Source organism: Bufo bufo, chromosome 4 (assembly GCF_905171765.1).
Source record: "Bufo bufo chromosome 4, aBufBuf1.1, whole genome shotgun sequence".
Taxonomy (NCBI): Eukaryota; Metazoa; Chordata; class Amphibia; order Anura; family Bufonidae; genus Bufo; species Bufo bufo.
This window is the reverse complement of record NC_053392.1, coordinates 591,202,580-591,218,106: the sequence shown is the minus strand read 5'-3', so window position 1 is coordinate 591,218,106 and position 15,527 is coordinate 591,202,580. Positions and strand designations below refer to the sequence as shown.

The window sequence follows — 15,527 nt, the reverse complement described above, 5'->3', positions numbered from 1 at the left end:
TCGATTTTCTCAAGACAGGTATCACTTAGCAGGATCGCCCCTACCGGGGACAATAGATTGATCCTGCTGATGTGCTCTTTAAGGAGAATGCGACAAAAATGTGTTACTATGACTGACATATTAGTAAGTAAGGACTGAGTATAATTGCATCCACTAGACAGCCTTCCAAAGTGGCGTGCCCGGGCTCTAGGGAGGCACATCGCAGGATTCACCTCAATGAGTCACATCTGAACACCATCCAACAGCACAAATAGTGGACGTCACATGAACACTGTCAGAGCTGCTGACTGGCTGAGAGGGGACATGTGACACACCATGTGACTCCACAGAAAAAGGAAAAACTTTTTTTTTCATCCCACCACCTTTTGGCACTTTTTTTTAGGTTGTTTTAAAAGGGTTTTTTCCGACATTTTCATACTGATGACCTATCCTCGGTTGGGGTCCAACACCCAGGAGCCCTGCCGATCAGCTGTTTCCAGAAGGCACCGGCGGCGCTCCTGTAAGCGCTGCGGCCTTCTCTCCTCAAGCACAGCGCCGTACATTATATAGTTGCTGTGCTTGGTATCGCACTACGCCTAGGCCATGTGACCCCTAGGAAAAGCAGCAAGAAGGCTGCAGCACTCACAGGATCACCGGTGACTTCACGAAACAGCTGACTGGCGGGGTCCCGGGTGTCAGACCCCCATCGATCAGATACCGATGAGGATAGGTCATCGGTAAAAAAAAAAATGTAGGAAAACCCCTTTCATGCATGTAATAAGACCCAAAGCTCTATTTCACGAGCATGTCTAGTGTGGAAATCACGCGCCGTGTGCGAACACGATCCTCCATTCTGGACACTGCTCGTCTTGCAGGAGCGCGCGGCATTATACCGATTTATAACGCTGTGTGCCTCTGCATGAACTGATTGCTACAGGAACACCCTGAAATAAGTAAGGTCATGCAGAGTCACACAGCATTATAAATCCGTGTAATGCCGTGCGCTCCTGCAAGAGCGAAGGATCACGCTCACACACGGACACACTTTGCGTAGCAGCCCTAAAAAGAGGTCATTCATAGTGATGGTTTTCCTTTAAGAAAGATATTTTGTATGTGAAAAAATACAGCTATCAATCTGCTCAGAGAGAAAAAGTCTCAGATGACATTATTGAAAGTGCTACTTCCCTCTACCAACAGCGCCACTCTTATCCAATGGCTGGGTCTGGCATTGCAGCTCATTCCCATTCAAGTATCTGGGGCTGAGCTGCGATGACAACAAGCCTATGGACAAGAGTCTATGTATATATAAAAATAAAAAAAAATGACAACACATTTGTTTAAAATCCTGGACAACCCCTTTAAGTCCTCAAAGAGAATAAACTCACCGGGCCGGAGCAGTAGGGAATATGACTTTTACGTGGCTAAATGCGAAATCCTTCTTCAAGATTTCCCGTATCCATGATTTAATTCCTGGTCCTGTGTCACCTGTAGAGGACAGGGACAGACGTGACTTTTACCATATTGGGGGGGGCACAGATTCATTTTATATCTAAATTTTGACGAATAAACATATGCAAATTTTGGGCAAAAACAGACACATCAGGGTAGATTAACAAATCCCACCTTAACCCAGGTCCCTCTCCCCCCACCCATTGCCTAGTGAGGCGCAAAAGAGTCTAAGACACAGAATAAATGTGTCGCGAGGCACGTACAACGTTTCTTTGTAATTGGCAGGTAGGCGAATTAAAGGGTTTATCCAAAACTATAAAAAAAGAGAGAGTGTCCAACCCGCGCTAGTGATCATACTTACCTGGTCCCCACCGATGGGTATGGTCTCCATTGCTCCACAGCCGGCTCTTTCTCTCCCTGCTGCGCTGAACCCAACCTCCTGTTCATGGAGGGGCACGTGACCGCTGCAGCCAATCAGCCCTGTGATGCGAGGGGAGCAGGTCACTACCCTGGCCTGCGACTGGCTGCAGTGGTGGTGTGCCTCCCCCTCCATGAACTAGATGAACAGCAGAGAGATAAATGGCCGATCTAAGAGCGATGGAGACCAAACCCAGTGCTGGGACCAGGTAGGTATGATCAGCAACGTGGGTCGACAACCCTGGGAGGTCTTTCATCATTTTGGGTAACCCTTTTAAAGTGACGCCATCAAGTACGTGACGTGTTTCGGCTCATGCAGGTCCTTTCTTTCTGCATTTTCAGACTGTTCAGTAAAGCTGGCCATAAACATTAGATGGGTATTGGCCGAACCTGATGATTTTGGCAGCTTCAGTTGAACATTGAATGTGTATGGGGCCTCCAAACTCTCATCAGCAGTCAGGGGAGATAAGAATCAGGCATGTTGGATTTTAACAACCCACTCTTTTTGTTCTCGGGGAGATAAGCCGCTGTCAGAGGAGTTTGGCAGTGGCTTTCTTCACTACATATGCACACTTGGCCGAGCTGAGCATACATGGTGGGAGGATCAGGAGAGATCAGCCATCATGTACGGCCAGCTTAAAGGGGTATTCTCATCTCAGACAATAGGGACATATCGCTAAGATATGCCCCCATTGTCTGATAGGTGCGGGTCCCACAGGTGGGACTCGCACCTATCTCTAAAACCAAGCTTAACACGAGGCCGGCAAAGTGCTGGCCGACGGTGCCGGGTCCGGCCACCACCAAGCCTTCTTATTGGCCCATTGAAAATAGCCGAGCGATGTGCTCGAGTATTTTCGGAATCCCCATAGAAATGAATGGGAGCGCACCTCGCTTGCATGGCCACCGCTCCCATTTATTTCTATGTGGCCGACGGAAGTAGCTGAGCCAGTGCTCGGCTATTTTTGCCGGCCATATAGAACTGGGAGGAAAGCCGTGCATGCGCAGTGCGCCCTCCCGGACTTTGCTGGCTCCATTCATGAGGTAGACCCGCGCCTATCAGACAATGGGGGCATATCCTAGCGATATGCCCTCATTGTCTGAGATGACACAACCCCTTTAAGTTTATGCTGACCGAATAGTTGAGAGGATTACTCAATTGTGGTGCCCGTTATATTGGTTTTCCCCGGAGTGTTCCTTGAAAAAAGCGGATCCAGGCGTAATTATTCTGCAGACTGGACTTCCACCAAGAAAAGATGGGACCTAATTGAACTTTTGTTTATTACACGTTTAGTAAAATTGTGAAAAAATCAAAACTGCTAAAAGCTACAGAAAAAGACCGTAAAACTGACAAAAAACAGCATCGATGCCAGCCGCTGGCAAACTAAAGACATACAGTACAATGAAATTAAAGGCATGTTTCCAGTTTAAGGGATTGGTAAATGATCAGGTCCATTGTCTTTTCTGGGAAGCTCTACCCCAGAGGATCAGCTCGTACGCACAGATTACTGGAGAATTTCACGTTCCCGAGCTAATCACGGAGCTAAATGAAAAATTCCTGACGACAACAACCAGCAAAATATATTCCACACAACAGTAATAAGGCTGCGGAATTCTGCCAGTGCTAATCTAAAATAACTCCAAAAACATGTAAAGGGCTTATTCTGGAAAATTATTATTGTGCAAGGAATAAAGAATACCAAAAATAAAAATATTCCTTTGGCATGGCGCCCCCTGCTGTATCTCCTGTGGCTGAAATTCTGGTCCACCTTCTGCCTTCGGTGGTAACTTCCCTGCACTCTTCCTCCAGTCATAGTGATGTGGCCCAGACATCGGTCATTAATTCCTCCCTACTTCTAAATTCATCGAAATATGCAGTTCTCTCTCTCTCTCTCTCTAGACCAAGGAGAAGGAAACTGCATTACAGACCATAGTGCTATTTATTTGTGGAGTTGCTGCTGGGGCTGTGTGTGATGGACTATTTTCTACAGGCAGGGGAGGGAAGGGTTAACAAGAGCTGATTGCAACGCACTCCTGGGAGATGCAGGTGCCTGATGGTCATCTGAGATGACCTGCTGCCTGTCCACAGAAAGGGAAGAGACCAGAGCTGCAGAGGGGTGAGTAAAGAAGCTTTACCCCTTTTCCTGACCGGAGGATTTTCCATTTTTTCTCTTCACTTCTGGTCTTTCCGGAGTCATAACTTTTTTATTTACCCGTTCACATAGAAGTATAAGGGTTTGCATGTTTGTGGGACCAGTTGTACTTTCTAATGGCACCATTTAAGATTGCATGTGATGTAGTGAAAAGCTGGAAATTTTTTTCCAAATGGGGTGGAATTGGAAAAAAAGGCAATTCTGCCACAGAATTTCTGGGTTTTGTTTTTACGGTGTTTCCTGTGTGGTAAGACTGACTTGTGCCCTTCATTCCCTGGGTCTGTACATGCCCTCATTATCTCTCGCCTAGACTACTGCAACATTCTCCTCTGTGGCCTTCCATCTAGCACTCTCGCACCCCTCCAATCTATCCTCAACTCTGCTGCCCGACTAATCCACCTCTCACCCTATTACTCCTCTGCCTCTCCCCTCTGCCAATCCCTTCACTGGCTCCCCATTGCCCAGCGAATTCACTTCAAAGTACTAAGAAATACATACAAGGCCGTCCACAACCTGTCCCCTCCCTACATCTCTGAGCTACTTTCCCGATACACCCCCACACGCACTCTCCGATCCTCACAAGACCTCCTTCTCTCTTCTCCTCTTATTGCCTCTTCCCACAATCGACTCCAAGATTTCTCCCGTGCATCCCCCATACTCTGGAACTCGCTACCCCAACATATCAGACTCTCACCGACATTGGAATCCTTCAAAAGAAACCTGAAAAGCCACCTCTTCAGACAAGCCTACAACCAGTGACCCTGCTGCCTCTATACCGCCATGACCAGCTTCACCCTCACCTACTGTGTCCTTCTCCCATACCATGTAGATTGTAAGCCCCCACGGGCAGAACCCTCTCTCCTTCTGTACCAGTCTGTAACTCGTCTTGTTTATGATTAGTGCAATTGTCTGCATTATGTATGTGCACCGCTCATCATATGTACAGCGCTATGGAATGAATGGCGCTTTAATAATAAATAATAATAATAATTACAGAGATACCACATTCATAGTTATTATTATTGTGTTGTAATACTGGAAAAAAAATCGAAATTTTGGAAAAAAAATTACGACTTTGTTGCCCTATAAGATGCACTGCTTTGCCCCAAAAGTGGGGGAAAATGTCGGTGCATCTTATAGGGCGAATACGAATGAGCAATTCCATTATGGAAGCACTGATTAGTACAGCAGGACTGGGGAGCGGTGAATACATATGGACATATGGTTCTTGGCATGCGTTTTCATCAAGATGTTTGAGCCCACTTGTACATCAAGGCGATGTAGGTCCCTACTCTACTGAATGCAGCAATGCACGATGACTACCACCACTGCCGCCACATAGCACCTGTAGGGCGGTGGTGACTCAGGAGCCTAACAGCACCCTTGAGGTCAAGCTAAGTTGGGACCCATTCAAAAGAGGTTGACATGAAGTGGCAAGCGGGCTTAGAGTAGGTTCACACAGTTTTTGTCTGGCAGAAAAGCGGCACTTATGCCGGAGAGCACCTGCATCCCATTGGCGTCCAGTGGTGAACCGCAGTTTCCAGCTAGGCCGGATCCGGTGAGCTCCACCAGGCTGTTATCAGCCCGAACAGCCTGCCGGATCCGTTTAACATGTGAACTTTATCAAAATGTATACTCACCAGAGCACAGGAGAATCTCTACACGTACGGGGATGATCACTGTGGTAAATGACATTTTGGCCCAAGTCTAAAACTTGATAGCGAGTACTCGTTCAGATAATGGCTTGGGCGTATGGCAGAGTTGTGTGCCCAAAGCCTGTACAGCACTGACCAAGCGACTCCTTAATATGGAGCTGCACAGCCTCCGTGTGCTGCCATACAAGCCGCATTGGGGGCCATATATACAGATATCCGGCCCTTCCAGCTTCTGTATATACAGCACAGGATGGATACCTCCTACGAAATCTGACAGGAGAAACTCCATACACCTCGGCATGAAATCTGAGGCACACGAGGTACAGTAGAGTGCACTGACTTCAGTCATCGCCGCTGAACTTTACCTACTACAGATGTTCACATCTAAGTGATTATCTCCTGAAGGCCCCCCATCACTGAGGGGTTAAATGATGGTGGTTCAGAACAAGCTGGAGGCTCCCAGTCCGCTTCTTGGGTCACGAGTCTCCATGCAAAACCACTCAAAATATTCTGTCAGTATCTAAGCCTCATCAGCATTTTATTTTAAAATCACTTTAAAAAAATTGTGAAAAAAAAACAAAACAGGCCATTTACAGGGAACCCGAGAGAGTCCCTCATGACAAAATTTAAAGGGGGATTTACATATTGATGACCTATCCGCAGGACATCATTGATATGAGATTGGTGGGGGTCCGACTGCTTGCCCCCCCGCTGATCCGCTATTTAAGGAGGCCAAAGAGCTCACAGGAGTACCCCGGCTCCTCGCAGCTGAATATTGAGAAGGTGGGGAGGATGATGGAGAATCAGGAACCTAAGATGTCTGTGTGACAAACTCTACGGAGTCATCATGGTGGTCTGGTCCAAACGGAGAAGATGAGGAACGAGAACATTTATATCAAAGGAGACTTCACTGAATGTATCCCTGTTCTCCTGTATGTTTGGTAGTGCGGAATGTAAATAAAATAAAAAACTGGCATCCATCAGGGGTCCTAATGTGGTGTCATTTTGACAGGAAGATAAGTGCTGCATGCTGCGCCATTCTTTCTGTCAAATCTGAAGGACGGAGGCTGAGAACAGAGCCTGCGAGGGCAGTGAGAGAATAGTCTTATTTTGTTAACATTTATCACTGGTCGCTTCCTTGGGTGGGAGGACTTCTTGTCAATGAAGAGGTTGAGAACCATTGCTATAGATGACATCATGGAACATCCTCAAAGTCAATCAGTTCACTTCTATGTGGAGAGGGCGTGATGCCAATCCATCAAAAAACATCAGGCGACCTCGGACCGGAGACCATTGACATAGTACAGGCCTGCAAGACATCATACAAAGACCCTGGTTCTGTGCAGTTCCCCTTAGTATTTCTTAGGGCAGCTCCGAGGACCCGTTCGGCTCTGCTGCGTCATGTCGGCTTAGCCATATTGTTACCTTTGAGTCCTTAATTCCAGATTAATCAAGGGTCAGAAAGCAGGGCAGACATAACGCAGCGCCTGAACCGAAACCCTTCATGCTTAATAAGAATGCAAACTCGTGAAGTGAAAAAGACATGAGCGCTGGCCGCTGACTCACAAACAGCAAGCGAATGACCTCATGCCCATTAGTGGCGCCGAGCTCGTTAACATCAGCATTACTGTACGTTATGATCGTCGTCTGCTCCAGGTACAAAGAGAACTAAGGTCTTTAAAATGCATGACTGAAAGACGCGAACGTTCAGTTTGGTTTAAGGGGCAGCAAACAGTGCGGAACATGGAATAACAAGGGGGCGTCACCCTGACCAATGACATGAGGGACGGTCATATAAAGCCACTGGGCTAATTATCTGCACAAGTGGAGACTCTTCACAGAATTCTCTAATGGTCACAGGTCTCTGGTTGCAAGGGTGTGTCAGCAGTTTTGACCATATTAAACTGCTGACAGCACTAAGTAGGGGCTGGGGAGCACAGTACAAACATATCTTTTGTGGAGCTTTTCTTCTCAGGAGCAGTGTGAATATGAAGTTTTGTTCTGCCCCTGCAAGTGCCCAGGGGAGGGAGCTTTCCTGTGAAGTGCTCTCTGCATGAAGCGGCTTCACTGCCCCTCCTCTCTAAGGGACAGCTGTAGCATCCAACCAGGAGACTACTACAGCTGTCAATCAGCAGAGGGGAGGGGTTGTGAACCTGCTCACTGCAGAGAGCGCTTCACAGTGAAGATCCGCCTCCTGGCCACTTGCAGGAGCAGAAACTGGCAGAATAAAACTTCATATTCTCACTACTCCTGGTGAGAAAAGTTCCACAAAAGATATGTTTGTACTGCTCTCCCCAGACCCTACTTAGTGCTGACCACCCTGTAATCCAGCATCCGTGGCCACTCTATATTGAAAAGCTCCGACCTATGTACACGCCCACAATTCTGGCCACCAGAGAGGCCGACACCTTTTCCTATAATGCGCAAGCACGAACACTGCTGCTGGATTGTGGGGTGGTCATAACCCCTGGAAACAAGCAGTGTATAATGTGATGGAAAAAATTAATCTAGCCTGCAAAGGAGGCAATATGGACAATCACAATACATTAGTAAGTGCCTTGTATTAACTTTCTTTACAAGATAAATGCCATCTGCAGAAGTGAGACAACCCCTTAACGGTAAATAAGTAAAAAGGGTGTTTTTATTTTTGGTTTTTTTAATAAAAACTGTCCCCTGTCCAATAATTTTAATAAAACTTGGATCACCCCTTTCATCAAGTCTCAGACTATTTGCGCGGCACACAACGGTTTGTCTCTTACAGCGAGAATCATCCAGCTGACAATCTACTCACACATTTCCAGGAAGAATAATAGAGGAATAACACAACACACGGTTCTAAAAGGTAATGTATGTTATTATAAATGATATGCAATTATTCCCAGACACGTCAGGAGAGCCTTACAGGCCCTGTTTTAAGAGGTGCACCCATCATTTGGGGAGGATAGGCTATCTGGGCACTCCATGGCACCGCTATTACAGGGCACTGGTACTTAGCGCTGTGACTAAATTCAGCAATGACATTTCTGAAGTCTGGCATTCGATAATTCGTCAGCTCCGATAATGTGGCACTTCTGCCCGTTTGTGGTAGAGAATGTCGTGACTTTTATAACCCACTTATGTCCGTCCAGTAATTCAGAAAACTTGAAACCTACCAGAGCCGACTGATGTTATACTGCAGGAATATTACTGGATACACCGTAGACTACCGCAGCAATTCTATATACCATCATCTAACAGCAGCAGAGGTATTATATATTCTGTAACAGGAGGCGCATACTCTGCCGCAGGGGCCTGTGTCCTGTAACAGGAGGCGCATACTCTGCCGCAGGGGCCCGTGTTCTGTAACAGGAGGCGCATACTCTGCCGCAGGGGCCTGTGTCCTGTAACAGGAGGCGCATACTCTGCCGCGGGGGCCCGTGTTCTGTAACAGGAGGCGCATACTCTGCCGCGGGGGCCTGTGTCCTGTAACAGGAGGCGCATACTCTGCCGCAGGGGCCCGTGTCCTGTAACAGGAGGCGCATACTCTGCCAAGAAGCCTGTGTTCTGTAACAGGAGGCGCATACTCTGCCGCAGGGGCCCGTGTCCTGTAACAGGAGGTGCATACTCTGCCGCAGGGGCCTGTGTTCTGTAACAGGAGGTGCATACTCTGCCGCAGGGGCCTCTGCTCTGTAACAGGAGGTGCATACTCTGCCGCAGGGGCCCGTGTCCTGTAACAGGAGGCGCATACTCTGCCGCAGGGGCCTGTGTTCTGTAACAGGAGGCGCATACTCTGCCACAGGGGCCAGTGTTCTGTAACAGGAGGTGCATACTCTGCCGCAGGGGCCCGTGTCCTGTAACAGGAGGTGCATACTCTGCCGCAGGGGCCTGTGTTCTGTAACAGGAGGCGCATACTCTGCCACAGGGGCCCGTGTCCTGTAACAGGAGGTGCATACTCTGCCGCAGGGGCCCGTGTTCTGTAACAGGAGGTGCATACTCTGCCGCAGGGGCCCGTGTCCTGTAACAGGAGGCGCATACTCTGCCGCAGGGGCCTGTGTTCTGTAACAGGAGGCGCATACTCTGCCACAGGGGCCAGTGTTCTGTAACAGGAGGTGCATACTCTGCCGCAGGGGCCAGTGTCCTGTAACAGGAGGTGCATACTCTGCCGCAGGGGCCTGTGTCCTGTAACAGGAGGTGCATACTCTGCCGCAGGGGCCTGTGTTCTGTAACAGGAGGTGCATACTCTGCCGCAGGGGCCTCTGCTCTGTAACAGGAGGTGCATACTCTGCCGCAGGGGCCCGTGTTCTGTAACAGGAGGCGCATACTCTGCCGCAGGGGCCCGTGTCCTGTAACAGGAGGCGCATACTCTGCCGCAGGGGCCTGTGTCCTGTAACAGGAGGCGCATACTCTGCCGCAGGGGCCTGTGTCCTGTAACAGGAGGCGCATACTCTGCCGCAGGGGCCTGTGTTCTGTAACAGGAGGCGCATACTCTGCCGCAGGGGCCTGTGTTCTGTAACAGGAGGCGCATACTCTGCCACAGGGGCCCGTGTCCTGTAACAGGAGGCGCATACTCTGCCACAGGGGCCCGTGTCCTGTAACAGGAGGCGCATACTCTGCCACAGGGGCCAGTGTTCTGTAACAGGAGGCGCATACTCTGCCAAGGAGCCTGTGTTCTGTAACAGGAGGCGCATACTCTGCCGCAGGGGCCTGTGTCCTGTAACAGGAGGTGCATACTCTGCCGCAGGGGCCTGTGTCCTGTAACAGGAGGTGCATACTCTGCCGCAGGGGCCTCTGCTCTGTAACAGGAGGTGCATACTCTGCCAAGGAGCCTGTGTTCTGTAACAGGAGGTGCATACTCTGCCGCAGGGGCCTGTGTCCTGTAACAGGAGGTGCATACTCTGCCAAGGAGCCTGTGTTCTGTAACAGGAGGTGCATACTCTGCCACAGGGGCCTGTGTTCTGTAACAGGAGGTGCATACTCTGCCGCAGGGGCCCGTGTTCTGTAACAGGAGGCGCATACTCTGCCGCAGGGGCCTGTGTTCTGTAACAGGAGGCGCATACTCTGCCGCAGGGGCCTGTGTTCTGTAACAGGAGGCGCATACTCTGCCGCAGGGGCCCGTGTCTTGTAACAGGAGGTGCATACTCTGCCGCAGGGGCCCGTGTTCTGTAACAGGAGGCGCATACTCTGCCGCAGGGGCCCGTGTCCTGTAACAGGAGGTGCATACTCTGCCACAGGGGCCTGTGTTCTGTAACAGGAAATGCATACTCTGCCGCAGGGGCCCGTGTCCTGTAACAGGAGGCGCATACTCTGCCACAGGGGCCAGTGTTCTGTAACAGGAGGCGCATACTCTGCCGCAGGGGCCTGTGTCCTGTAACAGGAGGTGCATACTCTGCCGCAGGGGCCTGTGTCCTGTAACAGGAGGTGCATACTCTGCCGCAGGGGCCTGTGTTCTGTAACAGGAGGTGCATACTCTGCCGCAGGGGCCCGTGTTCTGTAACAGGAGGTGCATACTCTGCCGCAGGGGCCCATGTTCTGTAACAGGAGGTGCATACTCTGCCGCACAGAAAAGGTGTCTAAATACTGCAGCAGAGGCCAAAATAAAGTGTGGTGATGGAGGTTTTATTGGAACAGGGTAAAATAACAATGCCCTAGTCCCCCTCGGAGCGGCCGGTCAAGCATGCGCACTGCTGCTCCATTCATCTCTATGGGAGTCCTGGAGACAGTGTCCGATATCATGGGAACTCCCATAGAGATGATTGGAGCAGTAGTGCGCATGTTCTGTCCATTTCAGGGGGCTCCCCGAGGGGTACACGGAATCCGGGTCCAGGCAGAAGGACCCCCATCAGTCTGTTATCCCCTATGTGGAGGGTGAGGAATACCCCTTTAAGTACAAACAAAGGAGGAAGTTAAAAGAGACAGAACAGGAAGAAGAAAACAAGGAGAGTCGAATATTATATCCACAAAACATCCACTCAATTTAATTAAAAAGAAAAACCCATAAAACATTTACATATGTTCTGCTAATATGTGATTTGTGTCCCCCCTCAAGGGAATCCCAGGCAAATGGGGGAGATTTATTAAAACTGGAGTGAAGGAAAACCGGCCTAGTTGCACATGGCAACCAATCAGATTCCTCCTTTTATTTTCCAAAGGAGCTGTGAAAAATTAAAGCAGAAATCTGATTGGTTGCTATGGGCTATCGGTTACTGCGAATGCTATGAGGGCAGTGAGGCTAGAACTGCTGTAGGGAGGGGGCGGGGCTTCTATCTGGCAAGGGGCCCAGTACAGTACAACACATCACACTGTATATACAGACAGCTGCAGAACTACAAGTACCAGCGGAGCCGGTGATGGCTGGAAGTAGGGACAGCACCTGATCCGTGCAGGAAGATGACGGAAGCCGAGTGCTTCCCTGCAGGAGACACCACACACCGCGCTAAGGAGCCGGAGGCCGCCATGACACCCACGTGACTGCAGGGCTAGCTGCGCATGCGTGCTGTTCTTAATGTGCGGATGCTCCGCGGCACGTTACCTGACAGTCTTGTGAGAGGAGAGACTGCTCTGCCTGCTGCTCTAGAGTGTCCTGGACAGTCAGAATATAAATATACCCCGAGCTGAGCACCCCCCATAAACTGAAAACTAATTATATACTGTGACGTCCCGGAATTATCCCTGTACAATGACATCACTGTGTATGTTACCTCTGTACTGTGACATCACTGTGTATGTTACCTCTGTACTGTGACATCACTGTGTATGTTACCTCTGTACTGTGACATCACTGTGTTTATTATCCCTGTACTGTGACATCACTGTGTTTATTATCCCTGTACTGTGACATCACTGTGTTTATTACCCCTGTACTGTGACATCACTGTGTTTATTATCCCTGTACTGTGACATCATTGTGTTTATTACCTCTGTACTGTGACATCACTGTGTATATTATCCCTGTACTGTGACATCACTGTGTGTATTATCCCTGTACTGTGACATCACTGTGTGTATTATCCCTGTACTGTGACATCACTGTGTTTATTATCCCTGTACTGTGACATCATTGTGTTTATTACCCCTGTACTGTGACATCACTGTGTTTATTATCTCTGTACTGCGACATCACTGTGTTTATTACCCCTGTACTGTGACATCACTGTGTTTATTATCCCTGTACTGTGACATCATTGTGTTTATTACCTCTGTACTGTGACATCACTGTGTATATTATCCCTGTACTGTGACATCACTGTGTGTATTATCCCTGTACTGTGACATCACTGTGTGTATTATCCCTGTACTGTGACATCACTGTGTTTATTATCCCTGTACTGTGACATCATTGTGTTTATTACCTCTGTACTGTGACATCACTGTGTATATTATCCCTGTACTGTGACATCACTGTGTGTATTATCCCTGTACTGTGACATCACTGTGTGTATTATCCCTGTACTGTGACATCACTGTGTTTATTATCCCTGTACTGTGACATCACTGTGTTTATTATCTCTGTACTGTGACATCACTGTGTATATTACACCTGTACTGTGACATCACTGTGCTTATTATCTGTGTACTGTGACATCACTGTGTTTATTATCCCTGTACTGTGACATCACTGTGTTTATTATCCCTGTACTGTGACATCACTGTGTTTATTATCCCTGTACTGTGACATCACTGTGTTTATTATCCCTGTACTGTGACATCACTGTGTATATTATCCCTGTACTGTGACATCACTGTGTGTATTATCCCTGTACTGTGACATCACTGTGTTTATTATCCCTGTACTGTGACATCACTGTGTTTATTATCCCTGTACTGTGACATCACTGTGTTTATTATCCCTGTACTGTGACATCACTGTGTTTATTATCCCTGTACTGTGACATCACTGTGTATATTATCCCTGTACTGTGACATCACTGTGTATGTTACCTCTGTACTGTGACATCACTGTGTTTATTATCCCTGTACTGTGACATCACTGTGTTTATTATCCCTGTACTGTGACATCACTGTGTTTATTATCCCTGTACTGTGACATCACTGTGTTTATTTTCCCTGTACTGTGACATCACTGTGTTTATTATCCCTGTACTGTGACATCACTGTGTTTATTATCCCTGTACTGTGACATCACTGTGTTTATTACCTCTGTACTGTGACATCACTGTGTATATTATCCCTGTACTGTGACATCACTGTGTGTATTATCCCTGTACTGTGACATCACTGTGTTTATTATCCCTGTACTGTGACATCACTGTGTTTATTATCTCTGTACTGTGACATCACTGTGTATATTACACCTGTACTGTGACATCACTGTGCTTATTATCTCTGTACTGTGACATCACTGTGTATGTTACCTCTGTACTGTGACATCACTGTGTTTATTATCCCTGTACTGTGACATCACTGTGTTTATTATCCCTGTACTGTGACATCACTGTGTTTATTTTCCCTGTACTGTGACATCACTGTGTTTATTATCCCTGTACTGTGACATCACTGTGTTTATTATCTCTGTACTGTGACATCACTGTGTTTATTATCCTGTACTGTGACATCACTGTGTTTATTATCCCTGTACTGTGACATCACTGTGTTTATTATCTCTGTACTGTGACATCACTGTGTTTATCATCCCTGTACTGTGACATCACTGTGTTTATTATCCCTGTACTGTGACATCACTGTGTTTATTATCCCTGTACTGTGACATCACTGTGTTTATTACCCTGTACTGTGACATCACTGTGTTTATTTTCCCTGTACTGTGACATCACTGTTTATTATCCCTGTACTGTGACATCACTGTGTTTATTATCTCTGTACTGTGACATCACTGTGTTTATTATCCCTGTACTGTGACATCACTGTGTTTATTATCCCTGTACTGTGACATCACTGTGTTTATTATCCCTGTACTGTGACATCACTGTGTTTATTATCCTTGTACTGTGACATCACTGTGTTTATTATCTCTGTACTGTGACATCACTGTGTTTTATTATCCCTGTACTGTGACATCACTGTTTATTATCCCTGTACTGTGACATCACTGTGTTTATTATCTCTGTACTGTGACATCACTGTGTTTATTATCCCTGTACTGTGACATCACTGTGTTTATTATCCCTGTACTGTGACATCACTGTGTTTATTTTCCCTGTACTGTGACATCACTGTGTTTATTATCCCTGTACTGTGACATCACTGTTTATTATCCCTGTACTGTGACATCACTGTGTTTATTATCTCTGTACTGTGACATCACTGTGTTTATTATCTCTGTACTGTGACATCACTGTGTTTATTATCCCTGTACTGTGACATCACTGTGTATATTATCCCTGTACTGTGACATCACTGTGTTTATTATCCCTGTACTGTGACATCACTGTGTTTATTACCTCTGTACTGTGACATCACTGTGTTTATTATCCCTGTACTGTGACATCACTGTGTTTATTATCTGTGTACTTGTAGAAGAAAGCTCCGAAGAGCGGTGGTCCGCCGTCTTTTTCAGGCTCCTTCATCAAGGTAGGTACAAGAATACACAATGCTGAATGTTACATACATTGGTTGTAATGTGTGAAACACTTCTCGGACATTACAGAAGATGGAGGGCCGCCATTGAAACGCGTATCTCTTTGTCATGTTTTTATACACCAGTACCCAGTGTAGCACACTTTTTCTTTTTTAGCTCTTCTGAGCTCTCTTCTCCATGTGTCTCCTCTGGCATCCACCGAGATGTTTGCAGCCAATGAGCGCAGCAGCCCGGTGTTGTTCCTTGCCTGCACAACACTATCCGGGAAGGTATAGTTACCTGGGTACTGGGGTATCTGAAGATATTACACTAGGGAGTGCCCCCCTCTTCTTTCTTGTACTG

General features: G+C 47.5%; 1 protein-coding gene across 1 annotated transcript in view; it reads right to left on the bottom strand.

The window, feature by feature from the left end:
- Positions 1-12,099, bottom strand: part of LYPLAL1 (lysophospholipase like 1) — a 49,984-nt gene extending 37,885 nt beyond the window's left edge. The window contains exons 1-2 of the mRNA XM_040430447.1: positions 12,000-12,099; positions 1,365-1,464 (exon numbers count right to left, since the gene is read on the bottom strand). Coding sequence (XP_040286381.1) covers positions 1,365-1,464; positions 12,000-12,084 — 185 coding nt within the window. The 5' untranslated portion in view covers positions 12,085-12,099. The remainder of the gene's footprint in view (positions 1-1,364; positions 1,465-11,999) is intronic.
- Positions 12,100-15,527: the final 3,428 nt, after the last annotated feature.